This window comes from Cataglyphis hispanica, chromosome 14 (assembly GCF_021464435.1).
Source record: "Cataglyphis hispanica isolate Lineage 1 chromosome 14, ULB_Chis1_1.0, whole genome shotgun sequence".
Taxonomy (NCBI): domain Eukaryota; kingdom Metazoa; phylum Arthropoda; class Insecta; order Hymenoptera; family Formicidae; genus Cataglyphis; species Cataglyphis hispanica.
The window spans coordinates 2,870,471-2,885,156 of NC_065967.1; the positions used below are offsets into that span (position 1 = coordinate 2,870,471).

Below are 14,686 nucleotides of genomic sequence, written 5' to 3' on the forward strand. Positions count from 1 at the left end.
ATTTATTCTACCACAATCTCTTTAATCTATTATATTTCAAAAAAAATATGAATATTGTATAAAGAGAAGTTAAAATATTGTATCAATATTTATACTAAATTCGTACCCTACTTATTAGTTGCGGAGTTAATTCAGCCAGTTGCATTCTATTTTTAATAGACCATTTCTTTCGCATGTGCCAGCACATAATATTAAAAATTTCGCTGCACCATGTTTGCGATTCCTTTTTATCAATGTCATTATCCTCGATCTCACCACAGACGAAGAGCACCGGTAGAGTCGGTTGTCTGTTCATTTTTTTTTAATGCTTTGTTAGCGTGGATAAAAGAGAAGGATAAAAGTAAAATAGCAACTGCATAGATAACGATACATCATGCTGTATGCTGCATGAATAACGATACATCGGCAGCTCGAAGTTTATTAATTATTTTATTAGGACATTTATCTCCCCGACATAATAAATAAATTAATGCTTTATTTTTAGCATGCATTTTTCGTAATTTTTTAAAACCGATTTACAATAAATGTCTCACACATTTTACACTAATCATTAATTTTATCAAACTACTGTGAAAATTACATTACGTTTGAAGGGACAATCATCGTGATACTGATCATTGATCGAGAGATAAGGAGATCATTCGCTCGATATGTCCGTAGCAAAAATCTATCTGCGATAAGGCTGTGTGCTGGCGCACTAGAGTTCCTACAATGATAGCAGAGATGTCGGGATAAGACTGAAAAAGCGTTTATAAATAAGCAATATCATAATTTTTATCCTATGCTTCGAATAACATGACATTACACGTGTTTTCTCGCTGTTATTCTGAAGAAAAAGATTAATCTATTATTTTCTAAAGCATTTTATGTACGTTTTTCTCTAATGACATAAAAAGTGAAATTTGTAATTTAATTTTAAGTGCAAAAAGAATTTCAATATTGTTTATTAATTTTTTATAAATTTATATTGGACTTCACATACATAACATGCATATGAATATTATAATTTTTTAATTTAATAAATTTTGTCATGTTAAAAAATAACCGTTAACAATTTACAAATGTAATCATCATATAATATATTATATAGTATTATAGATTGCCTCTGGATATTATCACGATTCATAACATAGCACATGAAATTAGATAAAGCAATTTTACAATCTGTCTGTAACTGCGTGTCTATTCTAGACAGTTTAAAGCATCAAGTTTTATTAAATTCTCTTTTTCGTGCTTCGAACAGACTATTGCTAATTCAAAAAAGAAAGCGAATGCTAGAACGAAGAATATACGAGACTCATATCCGTTTTTTTTTTATTGCTGGATAAAGATAAAGGGTAGAAAAGTTCGCTCGTGTTTAGATGGAAAAAGTTCTGCGTCCGAAAAAAATGTCTTGTGATAAAACTGTTACTCGTAGTCATGTTATCGATTTGTCGCATGTCACTTCAAGGTATTAATCACTGTTTTCTATGGAAGTAAATGTAACAGTAAATGAGTTATACTCTATTATCTTATTAAATTATTATTAATTAATATCTGCAAAAAATCGGGAAAAACGATAGAGATATCGATTGCTGATCCGAAAAATAGTAAATAAAAAAATAAATTTATATCACATAGAAGCGGTGCAAAAAAAAATTCGTGGGGCGTCCTGTCAACAGGTTGTCTCGCAAATTACTCGTTCAACTTAGCAAAACATGTTCGCTTTTGAACCTATAGCGTCAAACTTCTCTCAACTTTCCCGAAACATCAAATCTATCTCGCTCCCTGTCCACAGTTCAATCAGAATAATTGTCGTGCGTCAACTCTGATTGCGTTTCACTCTACCTGAACTCGACTATAGAGAGTACATAAGCCCCGAGCACACTTAAGAAGCAACGATTAACACGAAGGGAAGCGACAATAAAGTGAAAAAAATTTATTGCGAAGCGGCTTTACACTTTGAAGACACGCGACGTGCAAGTCACACCGTTTGTCATTGATTTCTTTTTGCTTGACCGTTTTTCCGACATGTATGACGCGAAACCGGTTAGCACCTTTTCTTACCTGACACTTTCCGGACAGCCCGAAATAATGACAATTGCATGAGATACATCCGCATACCTCAATCGCGAGAATCTCGTCGATTTCGATTGCCGTTTTCCATTTAACTGTCTCTGAATCTGTTTGCCTAGAGATACAAGCGTCTATAGACAGTCTATAGACACCTGTCTATAGACGGGGCTCACGGAGCGGCCAGATCTTGACTCGTCGAAGAGAATCAACCGAATGAGAGGAATCGTGCTTACCGCGATTGCGCGTCGCGAATCAATTATTCAACCGGTGCTTATGCTCGCGACTTTGCGAAACGCGCCCAGCGATTTTCATATTTAATCAAGCCGTAGAATGGAGGACAATCGAGTCGATCGAGCATCACCCCTTTCATCATCCCCGTGAGAAACTTTGCGATAAACGCCGAGCGAATTATTTAAAGGGCCTCGATGAAAGGCCGCGTCAGCGAATAAACGCAGAAAACGCAATGTATATTTAGAATCGATGCTCGTGTAGTTTTTGTCGTATAAATCGCGGGGAGGAGGGATTTGATTGCGGGTTTTACAACGAAGTCCTATGAGAACGGAGAGGGCTGACGGCGAGGGCCACCCTATGCTACATTATTCCTCGCTTTTTTTTTCCTTGCCTTTTCTTTTCTTGTTACGTTCCTCTAATCGAATATTCTCCGTAAAGGCAATTTGCATGCTTCCCTTTTCGATCTACTTATGCGCGCACTTCCGTATGGCTTTTTTTTTTTGTTTTTTTTTTGTTTCATAGAATTTTTTTCGAAATTTTTTTATAAATTTTAATAATAAACTTAGAAATAAAAAGGAAGTTAGGATGATATAACGTTTTATTTGCAGATTAAAAGTAGCAAGTTTAAACCATCATTTAGAGAGAATATTTAGATGAATGTATATAATAGAGATTATTATATGACGATACTTTCTTTATGATTATTAATTTCGGTAATTTTAATTGGTTTAATTGTAAATATTAAATTGTTTATGTTTATAATTTTTTAAATATAATAAAAATAATTATACAACACAAATACCTATTAAATGTTTAATTATAAAACTTTATATTTTATAACAATTTTGATATAACAGTTTTATATTATAAATATTTCTTTCCGTATATATTTATTTTTTAAATATTTTACTAGCAACGCGCGATAAAACAAAGAAAAAGACATAATATTGCGAGAAAATTTTTATTAAATAATTCCACTTTACATTTCTGTAAAGCGTAATTATGTGTTTAAAAAATCATTGATATTAAGTTAAAAAAGAAAAAGCCGGCGACCATGCGATATAACAATCTGTTTCTTATCCGCATTCAAAAACATACAAAATAGCAATGCCTATGCGATTGTTATCTTTGATTATAAATTTGAAGAAGTTTAGATAACAGGCTTGATTAATAAAAACGTGATAACATACAGCTACGTCACGCGTCACGTTACGTATCGTTAATATACATTGTCTTTAATCACTTTTCATCGTGCTTGCTAGATAAAATAAAAGTTTGCTTTTGCGAAAAATCCAACAAAATATTATCTTATCTTTTGTTTTATCGGGAAGGAAACTATAGAAAATATTCAGAAAATGTATTATATATTAATATAAAATTAAAACTTATTTATTTATAATAATACTCTATAATTTTAATTAATGCTATAATTTATTAATAATATTATAACTTAAAGATTTATTTTACAGAAAAAACTTAAAAGTTTTGCATATTGCTAATATATGAATAATGGGCAGAAAGATAAATTAAAAACATTAAAAATAAGTTGCTTATTAGTTTCTTTGAAGTATAAAAAAATTATCCTATATATAAATATATGCAATTTGATTATAAAAAATAAAATAATTTATGTTTACTACAATAAATGATAATATAACTTACAATGGTCAAGTATTCGCCATTCTCATCATGCGGGATGTCTTCGAAAAGTGTTTTTTCGTACTTTTTATCCACAATATCAAGCACATCTGTCTTATCTGAAACAATTTCATTAAATATTTATTGTTACAATTATAATTACGCTCCGAGAGATGTTTTGTGAATAATCAAAAATTCTGGGCAACAGGTAGTCGCTAAGCGCGACCATAGCTTTGTAATTGGAGGCCTATTGATTCTAGAGCTACGCTTAGCTTTGCATAATTCTAGAAGCGACAAGTATATCGAACTCTTATATTTATTCAAGTACATCGAACTCTTTTTTCCTAATTGCGCTCTTAATCTATCAGTTAACATTCAGTTATCAATGCATTAGTAATTATAGTGACGAAGCTCGTTAAGGATGAGGTTGTCTATTCAATACGCATATCTTATGGGGTTTATGGGTCACAGTATCATTAATTGCAATTAAAAGTCAATTGAATCTAATTGGTAAAGTAGAGTAATAGTTACTTTGATTATTTTAAAGAAAATGCATTTTATTAATAGGATACTATAAAAACAAAATTATTATAGGTATAATAAGCGCGTATGTGTATTGTAATTATTAACAGAATCAAAGTTGGGCTTAAAATTAAATATATTTATTGACGCACCGAAGAAATGAGTTGGAAATAATTCATCTTCCAAACTGTTTTCATTCTCGCTTGGAAAAAAATATTTGTTCGGCGGCGATGCCATGAATTACGTTTTCGGTCTTGCAATCATTGAATTACATAGAGTTACATGATTTTATATTGTATGAAATTGTATTTCTTTGTATTTATTCTTGTCACACTTGATAGCGTTATGTTATTGTTATATATCACTGTTTACACATTAAAAAAAAGGAACTTTTATTATATAAAATTATTCCTTTAAAAAATCACTAAAATCTCTCCACATTAATCAAGTAAGTTTTATTTTATTTTTATGTTTATAAATTTTAATTATTTCAAATCTCAATAGATATATTAAAAAACATTTTTATCATAGATTTTATATTATTAATCACGGAAATTAATATATTAATTTTTTTGCAAAATATTTTTATTCTTCAAGTATTTGATTTTTCTTTTGCCATCACATTTAACAATATATTTGGCTCACAACATATACACTCTAAAAAGTCAAAATTCATGAGATTTCACAGTTAATGACATTACAATTTCTTCCGACACTGTTTGCGGCCGTTGAAATCGCGAGATCGATATATATATATATATATATATATACACGTACAATATCGAACGATGTATCATTTGCGGCCCAAAGACAGCGACTGACCGAGAGTACCGAATCGACCATGTTAAAATTCTATTCGAGAGTGACTGGCCCCGGAGGAGCGACGCGATAGCGTCGTCGGGGAGACTAGAGATATTGTAGATGCATTTAAATACGATACACGGACACAAAACTATAGTATTACGTCAAACATTAAGTTAAAAAAAAAAAATTGTATGTTGAAATAAATTGGCAGCAAAATGCTATTTGCAAAAAAAATGAATATTAATACATATATACATATATATATATATATATATATATATATATATATATATATAATGAATGTAAAAAAATATATAGAATATTAACATAATAATAATATACAGAATATAGATAGATTATTAAACTTGAAAGAGAAAAAGATATTATAATATTTATATATGGAGTATTAAATATTAAGAATAATTATTTTAATTAGAAAGAGAATTAGTGTATTGTACTATAGACATTTGATTTAAATACTTCAATAATCTTAAATCTGATAAGATAAAAATTCAAGAAAGTATGTATTTGCTTAAATGAATACAAAAGTATCGTAGATATTAATTAAGTAGTTTCACATCATTTAATATATTAAACAAATATATTAATAAAATTAATTCAATTAGTTAATTGAGAAGGGAGATACGCGCGTATAAATATTAATATTGATAAAATATAAAACCGGTCACGATCTTGATTACGTAAAATATAAGTGCCACTCTCGTCATGAGAGAGCATCATGCTTTTCGGCTATGTACATTTGATATTAAATAATATTTACATAATGATTAATTGTAACTAACGTTTTGCTACGTTCTCATCGTCCTCTTCGGCAACAAAGTGGCGCTTGTCGAACGCGAGATATGGACTTTCTTCGTCTCTGTCAGTCTCTGTAGCATCTGTAAATAATATCTATATATAAATACTTGCCACTAGCTACTAGAGCGACTAATGTCTTAAAACATTTGATAAACTATCTAAAGAATCGATAATCGATCAAGTGTACCTAACCTGCATTTATATAATAAATATGATAAAAATTTAACATTGAAATCGACTATATCTGAATTTGTATGTGGCTAATCTGCGTGTAAAATCTGTAAGCTGCGTCACAACGATGATCACATAAAGAGGAACGAATATACATATAGAACGCCTGTTTACGTAATCTTTGCAGAACATGCACAATAGCTAACGACATTGGTTATATAGCGACTTAATGTCTAATAAAACTCGTTTCTTTGCACGAAAATTATTATCTGGAAAAAAATTATGGTTGTTAAGACATAAATATTGCTCATTAAATATCTAACGATAAAAGTGATTGATAAGTTTAGTAATGATATAACGTAGCTCTCGCACATCTGAAGAAGAATTATTGATATAAGTACGGATTAAATATAGAATTAGAAATAAAAAATTAGAGATAGAATTACAAAAATCATTTCACGTAAACAGCAATTAATTTTATTCTAGAGCCTTGAGAATGGAATATTACACGACTCCGGTTCGACGTTGCGCCGTTCAGACTCCTAAATCGAAAAATTAGAAACATGTCGCGTTGCTATCTGGATTCATACATCTGATTAATTCACGTCTCGAACGATGACCTCAACCGATACACGTATAGTGTGGTCAGCTGTAGACTAGGTCAAGGAGAATGACTGTTACCTGAAGTCTACCTCGCCTTTCCCCTCTCTTTCATGAAAGATACACGGACGTGCGGTAATGCTCTAATCTTTGTGATCGTTTAACTTTATTAATATCAACTGATATTATTAGAAAGCCAAGGGAGGAAATAAAATTTAAATAACATAACATTTTGTTTGGTCAAAAAAAAATATTGAAACGCGACAGCTTTTTTGATTATAAAATAACATTTCTGACGTAATGTTTGATTATATAATTTGCCTAACATTTAAAACAATAGTTTAAATATTAAAACAATAATTGCAAACATACTAATTATTTTTAATAAATAATAATGTTATTTATATATAATGAAGGAAATGGTTATATATTTTTTATTGCAAATTCTATTTTTAAATTAATAAATAATTATTTTTTTATGACAATTTTATATAAAAATGAAAATAATATAATATTAAAATAAAATATGAAATTTTCTCTTTTTCCTGTATATTATATATATCTTGATCCTTCAATTGATACAGCAAAGGTTACATTTCAATTGATAAAGCAAAGATCTTTAAAATTTTTAATACAACATATCGATTGAAACACAAATTTTGCTATATCGATTAAATCACCAAGACATATGTATATGCGAATACAGATTAATTTAACACAGCGAGTAGAAAGCTAGAAATAGTCATTTAAAAAATAAATTCTTGACGGGTTGCTTTCTACATCTTTAAAGCGATCAGCGAGCAAACACCGAGCAAAAACGTAATTGCCCAGAATTCGACCTTCGAGAGAAGATTGCTATGCTTTGATGTTTGACGTTCTCCAGTCGTCTATCATGTGTGGCCAGGAGCTAAATATATGCAAATTTTATTACATTATGCAGCCAGAAAAAGAAGGCATTTAAGCTTTGCATAAAAAAAATGTAACTAGAGATTGACGTATATGGTTTATACACAGTCATTATGATGCCATTCGTTGATTAATCATGAATTTGATCACTGATGAATTAATGTGTATAATCGATGAAATAAAATAATGGTAGAATATTATCAAATTATTAAATAATAATCCCCCAAAAAATACAATCTTTCTCATCTATTTTTACAATATTTTCTATAACAAAAAAAAATCTAAATTTATTGCATAAATGCAACGTAGAATTAATTGAGAGACTTTAATTCTAATAAAAGAATGTAAATTGTAAATTGCTTTGCATTGTTACATGAATACATCTTTTCAATTTTATATTATCTATATATTTTGCTTTAGATTCTAACTTCCAAGCTTTAAGCTTTGAAAATAATAATATAAATTCTTTCTTTAAAAAAAAATGTATATATAAGACATAATAAAAAAAAAATAATTAATTAATAAAAGAAAGAAGAAAGAAAAAAAAACAACCTACCGCTTGTAACTAGAGAACTCCTAGTTTCCGATATGGTCTTCTCCTGCTCGACTTTGCCTCTAATGCACTCCCTAATGCACTGTATGCTAATCCTGCCTCCCATCTTTAACACGAATCCTCACTTTGCCGAATACCTCCTTTTTCGCATTATCGGAAACTTCGAAAAGTATCCGGCCAGATTCTGAAGGGCATTGATGACAGTAACGACAAGTATTGTTAGGTTACTTTCTATCACAATAAAATTGAGAGAAAAGAATCTTTTCTCTTGCATAAAATTTAGTAAAATGAGATTTAAAAAAAATAAAAAAATTACAAAAACTCATTGCTATTAAATAGAATCTGTACTTACCAAGCAAAGATGCATGCTCATGCTTATAGCATATCAATTTGCTTATCTTGAGACCAAAGGAAACAATCCTCTGCGCACTGATTTTGCATAACCCAAACATTGATCGAGCAAGCTATTTCACATTAATTAAAGTGCATATAGGAGATTGTGCTAATAAAGCTGCTTTTGAATTACTTCGAAACAATTTGTTAAATTGATTCATTAGAGTCACACAATTAAATGAGACAAACACGTGCCAATAAAATTTACATTCAGTCAACAGAGATTTTTTTCAATCACTAGAATTTCATTTACAAGTCGATTAATCAAATATCGGCACAAAGCACACTTGTTAAAGACTCAGATAAAACGTTTACTCGCTGATACGTGATAACGCTTGAGAAAATCGCGAAAACTCTACTCGCAACCATTGACAATTAATTTGTCATTGAATGCGCATCAAGATCGAAGCATAGTAATTTGTACGTACGGTGTCATACGTCTCGGATTGTACACACACGCAATTTTCCCAGCTTGTTTTATCTTATCTTCTCTACCGAAAGTGTTTGCACGTAATTCAAAAGTTTCGCGGCGCATCTCAAATAGCTGTATCACTTCGCAGTCACGATCCACAACGTACGCAATTGGAGAACGTTCTACGCGAGATAGCCGTTCATGTAATTCGTCCGATTACGCGATGTGTGGGCACGAAGTAGGCAAATAGTGCTGTGTATGCATAATTATCAGCGGTACTGCTTTCGTAGTAATGCAAGCATACAGTTTCTACATCCAGATACAGGCATTTAAACATTAAAATTTCAAATTAAAGCAGAGCAGACACAACAAGCTCAAAGGCGAAGATCTTTAAAAAGTAAAAGATTTTATCTATCTATAATGTTCTGAAATCTTTATATACTATTTTTTTATATAAATGAAAAAATTTAACTTTGTTTTTTGATTATAAATCTAACAATACATTTACAATATATATCATAAACAAGATAATGAATTTAATTACTAAATATTTGTCTATTTGTTAATATATTAATGTGTTAACCTTTGTTTAGCATATTAAAGTTTGTTTAGAATAATATTAATAAATTTTTATGTATAATTATATATTTCTACATACAACAATAAAAAGATAAAATAGAAAAAATTTTATAAAAATAAATTTTATAAAAAAATAAATTATTATTTAATAAATAAAAATATCTCGAGATACTTTTATAGAAAAGAATAAAGCTGTTAATTTTTTTCAAAAATAAAAAATAGTATGATAACAAGCCAGACACGATATCCTACGTACATACATACATTTATTAAACGTGTCTATCGGCATTTCTTGACTTATTCAAATACACTGAAAAAGACAATGACGTTTGACAAGATTAATTTTGCGATGTTGCACTACGCAAGAATTTTTTCTTTTAAAAATCATTTGCTTTATACTTTACGAAGTAGATACGGAACAAAATTAGCCAGACACGTTAGTATTTGAATGAAGTAATTTGGCGGCTAATGTGAAGGCGATAAAATGAAAGCGAAAATTTATCGACGAGAATTTTTGCAACATCACATAACAATCACGATGAACAATGACGGCGGTTTCACTGCTTCGCTGTTTCACGGTTTGAATCGCGAGCGTTCTATTGTTAAGCGACACGGCGCTTTGAGGTGTGCATGAGATTTTTAATGAAGACAGACGCAGACGTAGACAGCACAATAGCCTCGCACTCACTGACTAAATTGTGCGATTTCCCGAGGACGAACAGATATCTTCGCAATCTCTGCGTATCTCATTCCTTCAAAGTCTTTTCAAATGTTTTTCATCATCAATTTTAATTTACTAGTTAATAAGAGAGATACGCATATATATTTCAGTAGTATTAAGTATTAAATAAAGAGATTAATATACAGGTAGATACACGTGTGTTTAATCATTTGATACAACAATAGAGGAGGAAGGAGTATAGGTAGAATTTGCGAGTAGCAAATACGAGAGATCAGGGAATTATCACTGTAAATTTAATCGCTTAACAGTGCATCGTTTTATAAGGCAACTATTTAGGGCTGTTTTAGAATTTCCGTGACGTAAGTTATCTTTGCTCAAGAGCTTATCGTAAGTTTGTGTATTTGTATTTTTCTTCTTATCTGTTATTTTTAATAATTAGATTTGTATGTTAATGTGTTCTTTCAGCTCGAAATGCATTTATAAAAACGATTGAATACTATAATTACAATTGTAAAATGTGTATAAGTTTTTATAATTGTTTCCATTGTATATTTTTGTAGCTAAGCCTTAAATTAAAATTTTCTATTAACGTGAACTTCACCTATAACTAACTAAAGAACGTAGTTTTGTTAATTTTTTAACTTTATAAAGCTTAATTCGTGTAAATTTTTTTTTTATCGCTTATGACTCGAAAATTATTAATGTCTCGATAATTTTATTGAAAAAAATTGCCACCAAATAATTCCATGAATCTATCATCTGTCAGCAAGTGATGTGCCAACTCTGGAACATTCTGTGTATATACACATACATATATTAATATATATATTATTTATTATATGCATAATATATATTGTAATACATGTTTTACATTAATAATTCATATTTTTTAATATATTTTTTAATATTTTATATTCTTTTATCGATGAGTTAAACTAAGAATTTAATGACATATGCATATGTGGAATGAAATTTGAAATATCTTTTTGTCAACAGTACGTATTCAAATGTTCGATACTACTATATCGATCTCTTAGTGCATTCACAACGTGTGATTGACATTTTCCATATTTTTCTGAACATATATCTCTCGACGAAAGTTATAGAATATTAAAGTAAAAATTTGTGATCAAGTAAAATTATAAATAACATTATGCAAAATTGGAAAGAGAAAGATTCTAGTAGGCTATTTGAACAGACATACAAGGTTCGTTATTATTAAAAGATTATTCAAACATGTGATATTTATTTTACAATTTAATTATTTTAGTCTTATCAATAATTATTATCAAAAAATTTATTTATAATGAAATAAGATATATCTTGATAATAAAATCTTAAAAAATTTTAATAAGTAAAATAATATTATATAAAATAAAATAAAAAAATTTATGTATATAAACTCAAATGAGTAAAATTGAAATTAATAAATCATTTAACTTAATTACTTTTATTTGACATTGCACTCTTTTATTTTTTTGACGAGACGTGTGATATTTAATTAAGGTACTATGTCGCGAGAAAAATGTGACACCTTTACCAATAATACAAATGCATCTGCAAAAAAATTGTTTGCGATTTTGCGTCGAACATATAAATTTGAAAGATTGGTCGCCGCTGTTGAACAGTATAATGCAAGATCGAAGCCTATCCAAAATTTATGTATACAGTCGATGTCACCACAAAAGAATTAAAGAAAAAGTGAACACAGAAGAGAAATTCATGAAATTATGGTAAATCGCAAAAATATATTAAAATTATATCAAAAATTTTCTGTAGACAATTTTTTTTAACTAGCAGATATTGATAATTAAAATTGTTTTCAAATATAGAAATGCAAGTAGAGAAATATATCTTAAAACATGCTTTTTTTGTTCAAGTAATATTTAAATCATTTTGATATAAAATTCAATTTACAATAAATATAGTATAATATATAGTATAATAGTATAATAAAAAATCTGTGCCTAAATTTTTTACAATTTTTTAAACCTACATTTTATTTCTCTATGTAAAAGAATTTGTTGCTTTTTCTGAAAAATGAAAAATAAAATTATAATGACTAAAAAAATAAATATAAGTAATTTTTTAAATACACATCTTATTTGCAAAATAATTTAATATACTCTCTAGAGCGCAATGTAAATTTTTTATAAAATTTAGTTAAAAAAAATTAAGTTACATTTTATACAATTTTAATATTGTTCTCAAATTAATGTTTATGTTAATGAAATATATAAGTATTTAAAAAGCATAATAAAAAATACTATAATTATATTTTTTACCGATACTACTCCTAGTAAGTTTAAGTTTTCAGGTAACATACGCAACAAAGAGGCGATCAAAGGAAAGTTAAAAATAATGCCAATAAACGATGATACGTAAATTTACAAAATGGCAAAATGGCAAATGGATTGGCATTTTCGCACGTTCAGGAAATGCACGCGAAGGGATCGACAGCAGCCGGTTTTCTATACAAATTTTCTACTACGGTGGTTCGTTCATTCTGTTGCTGTCTGCCTGGAGAACTCGTTGATGATCACCAGCCTCGCACTGGATGGCATCCCTTTGGCAGCCAACTATTTAAGGATTCTCAGTGATGGCTTGGCAAATAATCGAAATCTACGAAACTTGTCGTTGGCCAGATGTCGAATAGGTGATACAGGTTGGTCATTGTAAACAATTTATTTTCAAGCAGTACACATCAAATGAGTTTAATTTGTGTATTTAAAATATAATAATTTTCAAATATTTTTATAAAACTTTAATTAATTAAAAAGGAACGCATAATTACAGCAACATATTTACAACGTATCTATTTTATTCTACAGGATGCTACACATTGTTAGAAAATTTGCAACATAATTCAAATCTCCATACTCTGAATTTATCGTCATGTTGTCTCACTAATAGAAGTGCTACGTACTTATCATTGTTCTTAAAAAAAAGAAAAGCGGATTTGTTGCAAAATGCGTGGAAGGAAATAATGTTATCTCGAGAAAATGTTCGTACAACGATGGTACGTATAAGAAAAAAATTTACCCTTATTGAAACGATGTATTTTTATAGATATATTATTTAATGTTTTAATAAATAATTTACATTACGTTTGTACATTAGGCGGAAGGACTACGAGTACTGATACTCGATAAAAATTACAAATTTGGTGACATTGGTTTGCGGCAATTGACACGTATACTGAAGAATGATAGCTGGTTGAAAACATTATGTTTACGACATTGCGGGATTACTCAACATGGAGGAGCAATAATATTAAAGTTTTTGCAAACAAACACTGTGCTTATACATATTGATCTTAGAGATAACGAAGTGTCTAATGATATATTGCAAAATATTCGCAAAATTCTGAAGAAGAGGAGAAGTAAAAGAGAGAAAATATCAATGAAAAAAAGATTAAGCTGTGAGCATGCTTCTATGCAACATTTGATTTCAAGAACTGCTATGTTTCAATGTACATCGAAAGAAAACAGATTTTCTGAAAATCGAAATGTGAGTTAAAAATGAGAAACGCATTTCAATTAATGATTAAAAAGATCGTATAATATATATGTATATTATTTCTTTTCTGTTTTAGCATTCCCACTCGAGAATTCAACGTAGTTGTATTTTACAAATATATACACAAAAGGCGAGAAGAAAAAATTATACAAAATGCAAATTGCAAAATATAATAAAAAGAAATCATGTCAAATGGAGCAATGCAGATAAATTGAAAAAACGTCTGTCTTTTATGATCGAGAGCAATCGGAATTTAATAAGAATTTTAGAAAATAAAAGTGACCTTCTAATAAAGGAAAAAAATCGCCGTTTAAGTTTTGAAGAAGCGTATCATAAAATCCAACCCCAACTCAGAAATCTTAAGAATAAAATTGCTATGCAAACTTCTATTTATTCAAATATGTGTTATGAGAAGCAAGTTTATGCAAATCTACAAAATGCATTTAATGAATTGAAAATATCTATGCAGGGAAAAGTAATAAAGATGGAAAAAACATCTTGAGGAAAAACCTGTTTATTATAATTAAAGCCAGTCGTTCAGAAGAGAATTGTTCTTTCACAATACATTATAAAAACCGCATTTCTTTAAATAAAAAAAAAATACGGTTTTAGAAATGTTTATTTTGTACAATCATGTTAATTATATAATTTGTATATGTTGTTTAATTGTTTAATATTGAACTGATATAAGTGTATAGTTGAAAAAAATATATATATATATAAATAAATATTTTTGTAGTTACGCCTCCTGTATGTGTTTATTTTGTAATATCGATTGTATTTAAGATTACGATTAGAAAAT

At 28.9% G+C, this 14,686-nt stretch overlaps 2 protein-coding genes across 8 annotated transcripts in view; one reads left to right on the forward strand and one right to left on the reverse strand.

Moving 5' to 3' along the window:
* LOC126854573 (high affinity cAMP-specific and IBMX-insensitive 3',5'-cyclic phosphodiesterase 8-like) overlaps positions 1-9,693 on the reverse strand; it is an 18,230-nt gene extending 8,537 nt beyond the window's left edge. For 2 of the 7 annotated variants that reach the window (XM_050601457.1, XM_050601455.1), the window contains exons 1-3: positions 8,303-9,693; positions 6,054-6,149; positions 3,949-4,043 (exon numbers count right to left, since the gene is read on the reverse strand). In XM_050601457.1, the coding sequence (XP_050457414.1) occupies positions 3,949-4,043; positions 6,054-6,149; positions 8,303-8,405 (294 nt within the window). In that variant the 5' untranslated portion in view covers positions 8,406-9,693. Of the gene's footprint in view, positions 1-106; positions 3,914-3,948; positions 4,044-4,598 lie in introns of those variants that run through there. The other 5 variants (XM_050601456.1, XM_050601460.1, XM_050601458.1 and 2 more) reach the window with 5 other exon arrangements.
* Positions 9,694-12,586: 2,893 nt separating this feature from the next.
* LOC126854574 (protein Cep78 homolog) lies at positions 12,587-14,626 on the forward strand. The gene is made up of 4 exons (XM_050601463.1): positions 12,587-13,030; positions 13,197-13,384; positions 13,486-13,875; positions 13,961-14,626. Exons 1-4 carry the CDS (start codon positions 12,760-12,762, stop codon positions 14,384-14,386), a joined length of 1,275 nt encoding a protein of 424 aa, XP_050457420.1. The 5' UTR covers positions 12,587-12,759; the 3' UTR covers positions 14,387-14,626.
* Positions 14,627-14,686: the final 60 nt, after the last annotated feature.

Bases quoted from the DNA above. Each gene is read 5' to 3' on its own strand.
- LOC126854574 (XM_050601463.1), top strand. From the start codon at position 12,760: ATGGCAAAATGGCAAATGGATTGGCATTTTCGCACGTTCAGGAAATGC. The intron at 13,385-13,485 runs GTACGTATAAGA...TTTGTACATTAG, and splicing joins AAAATGTTCGTACAACGATG to GCGGAAGGACTACGAGTACT. The intron at 13,876-13,960 runs GTGAGTTAAAAA...TTTCTGTTTTAG, and splicing joins GATTTTCTGAAAATCGAAAT to CATTCCCACTCGAGAATTCA.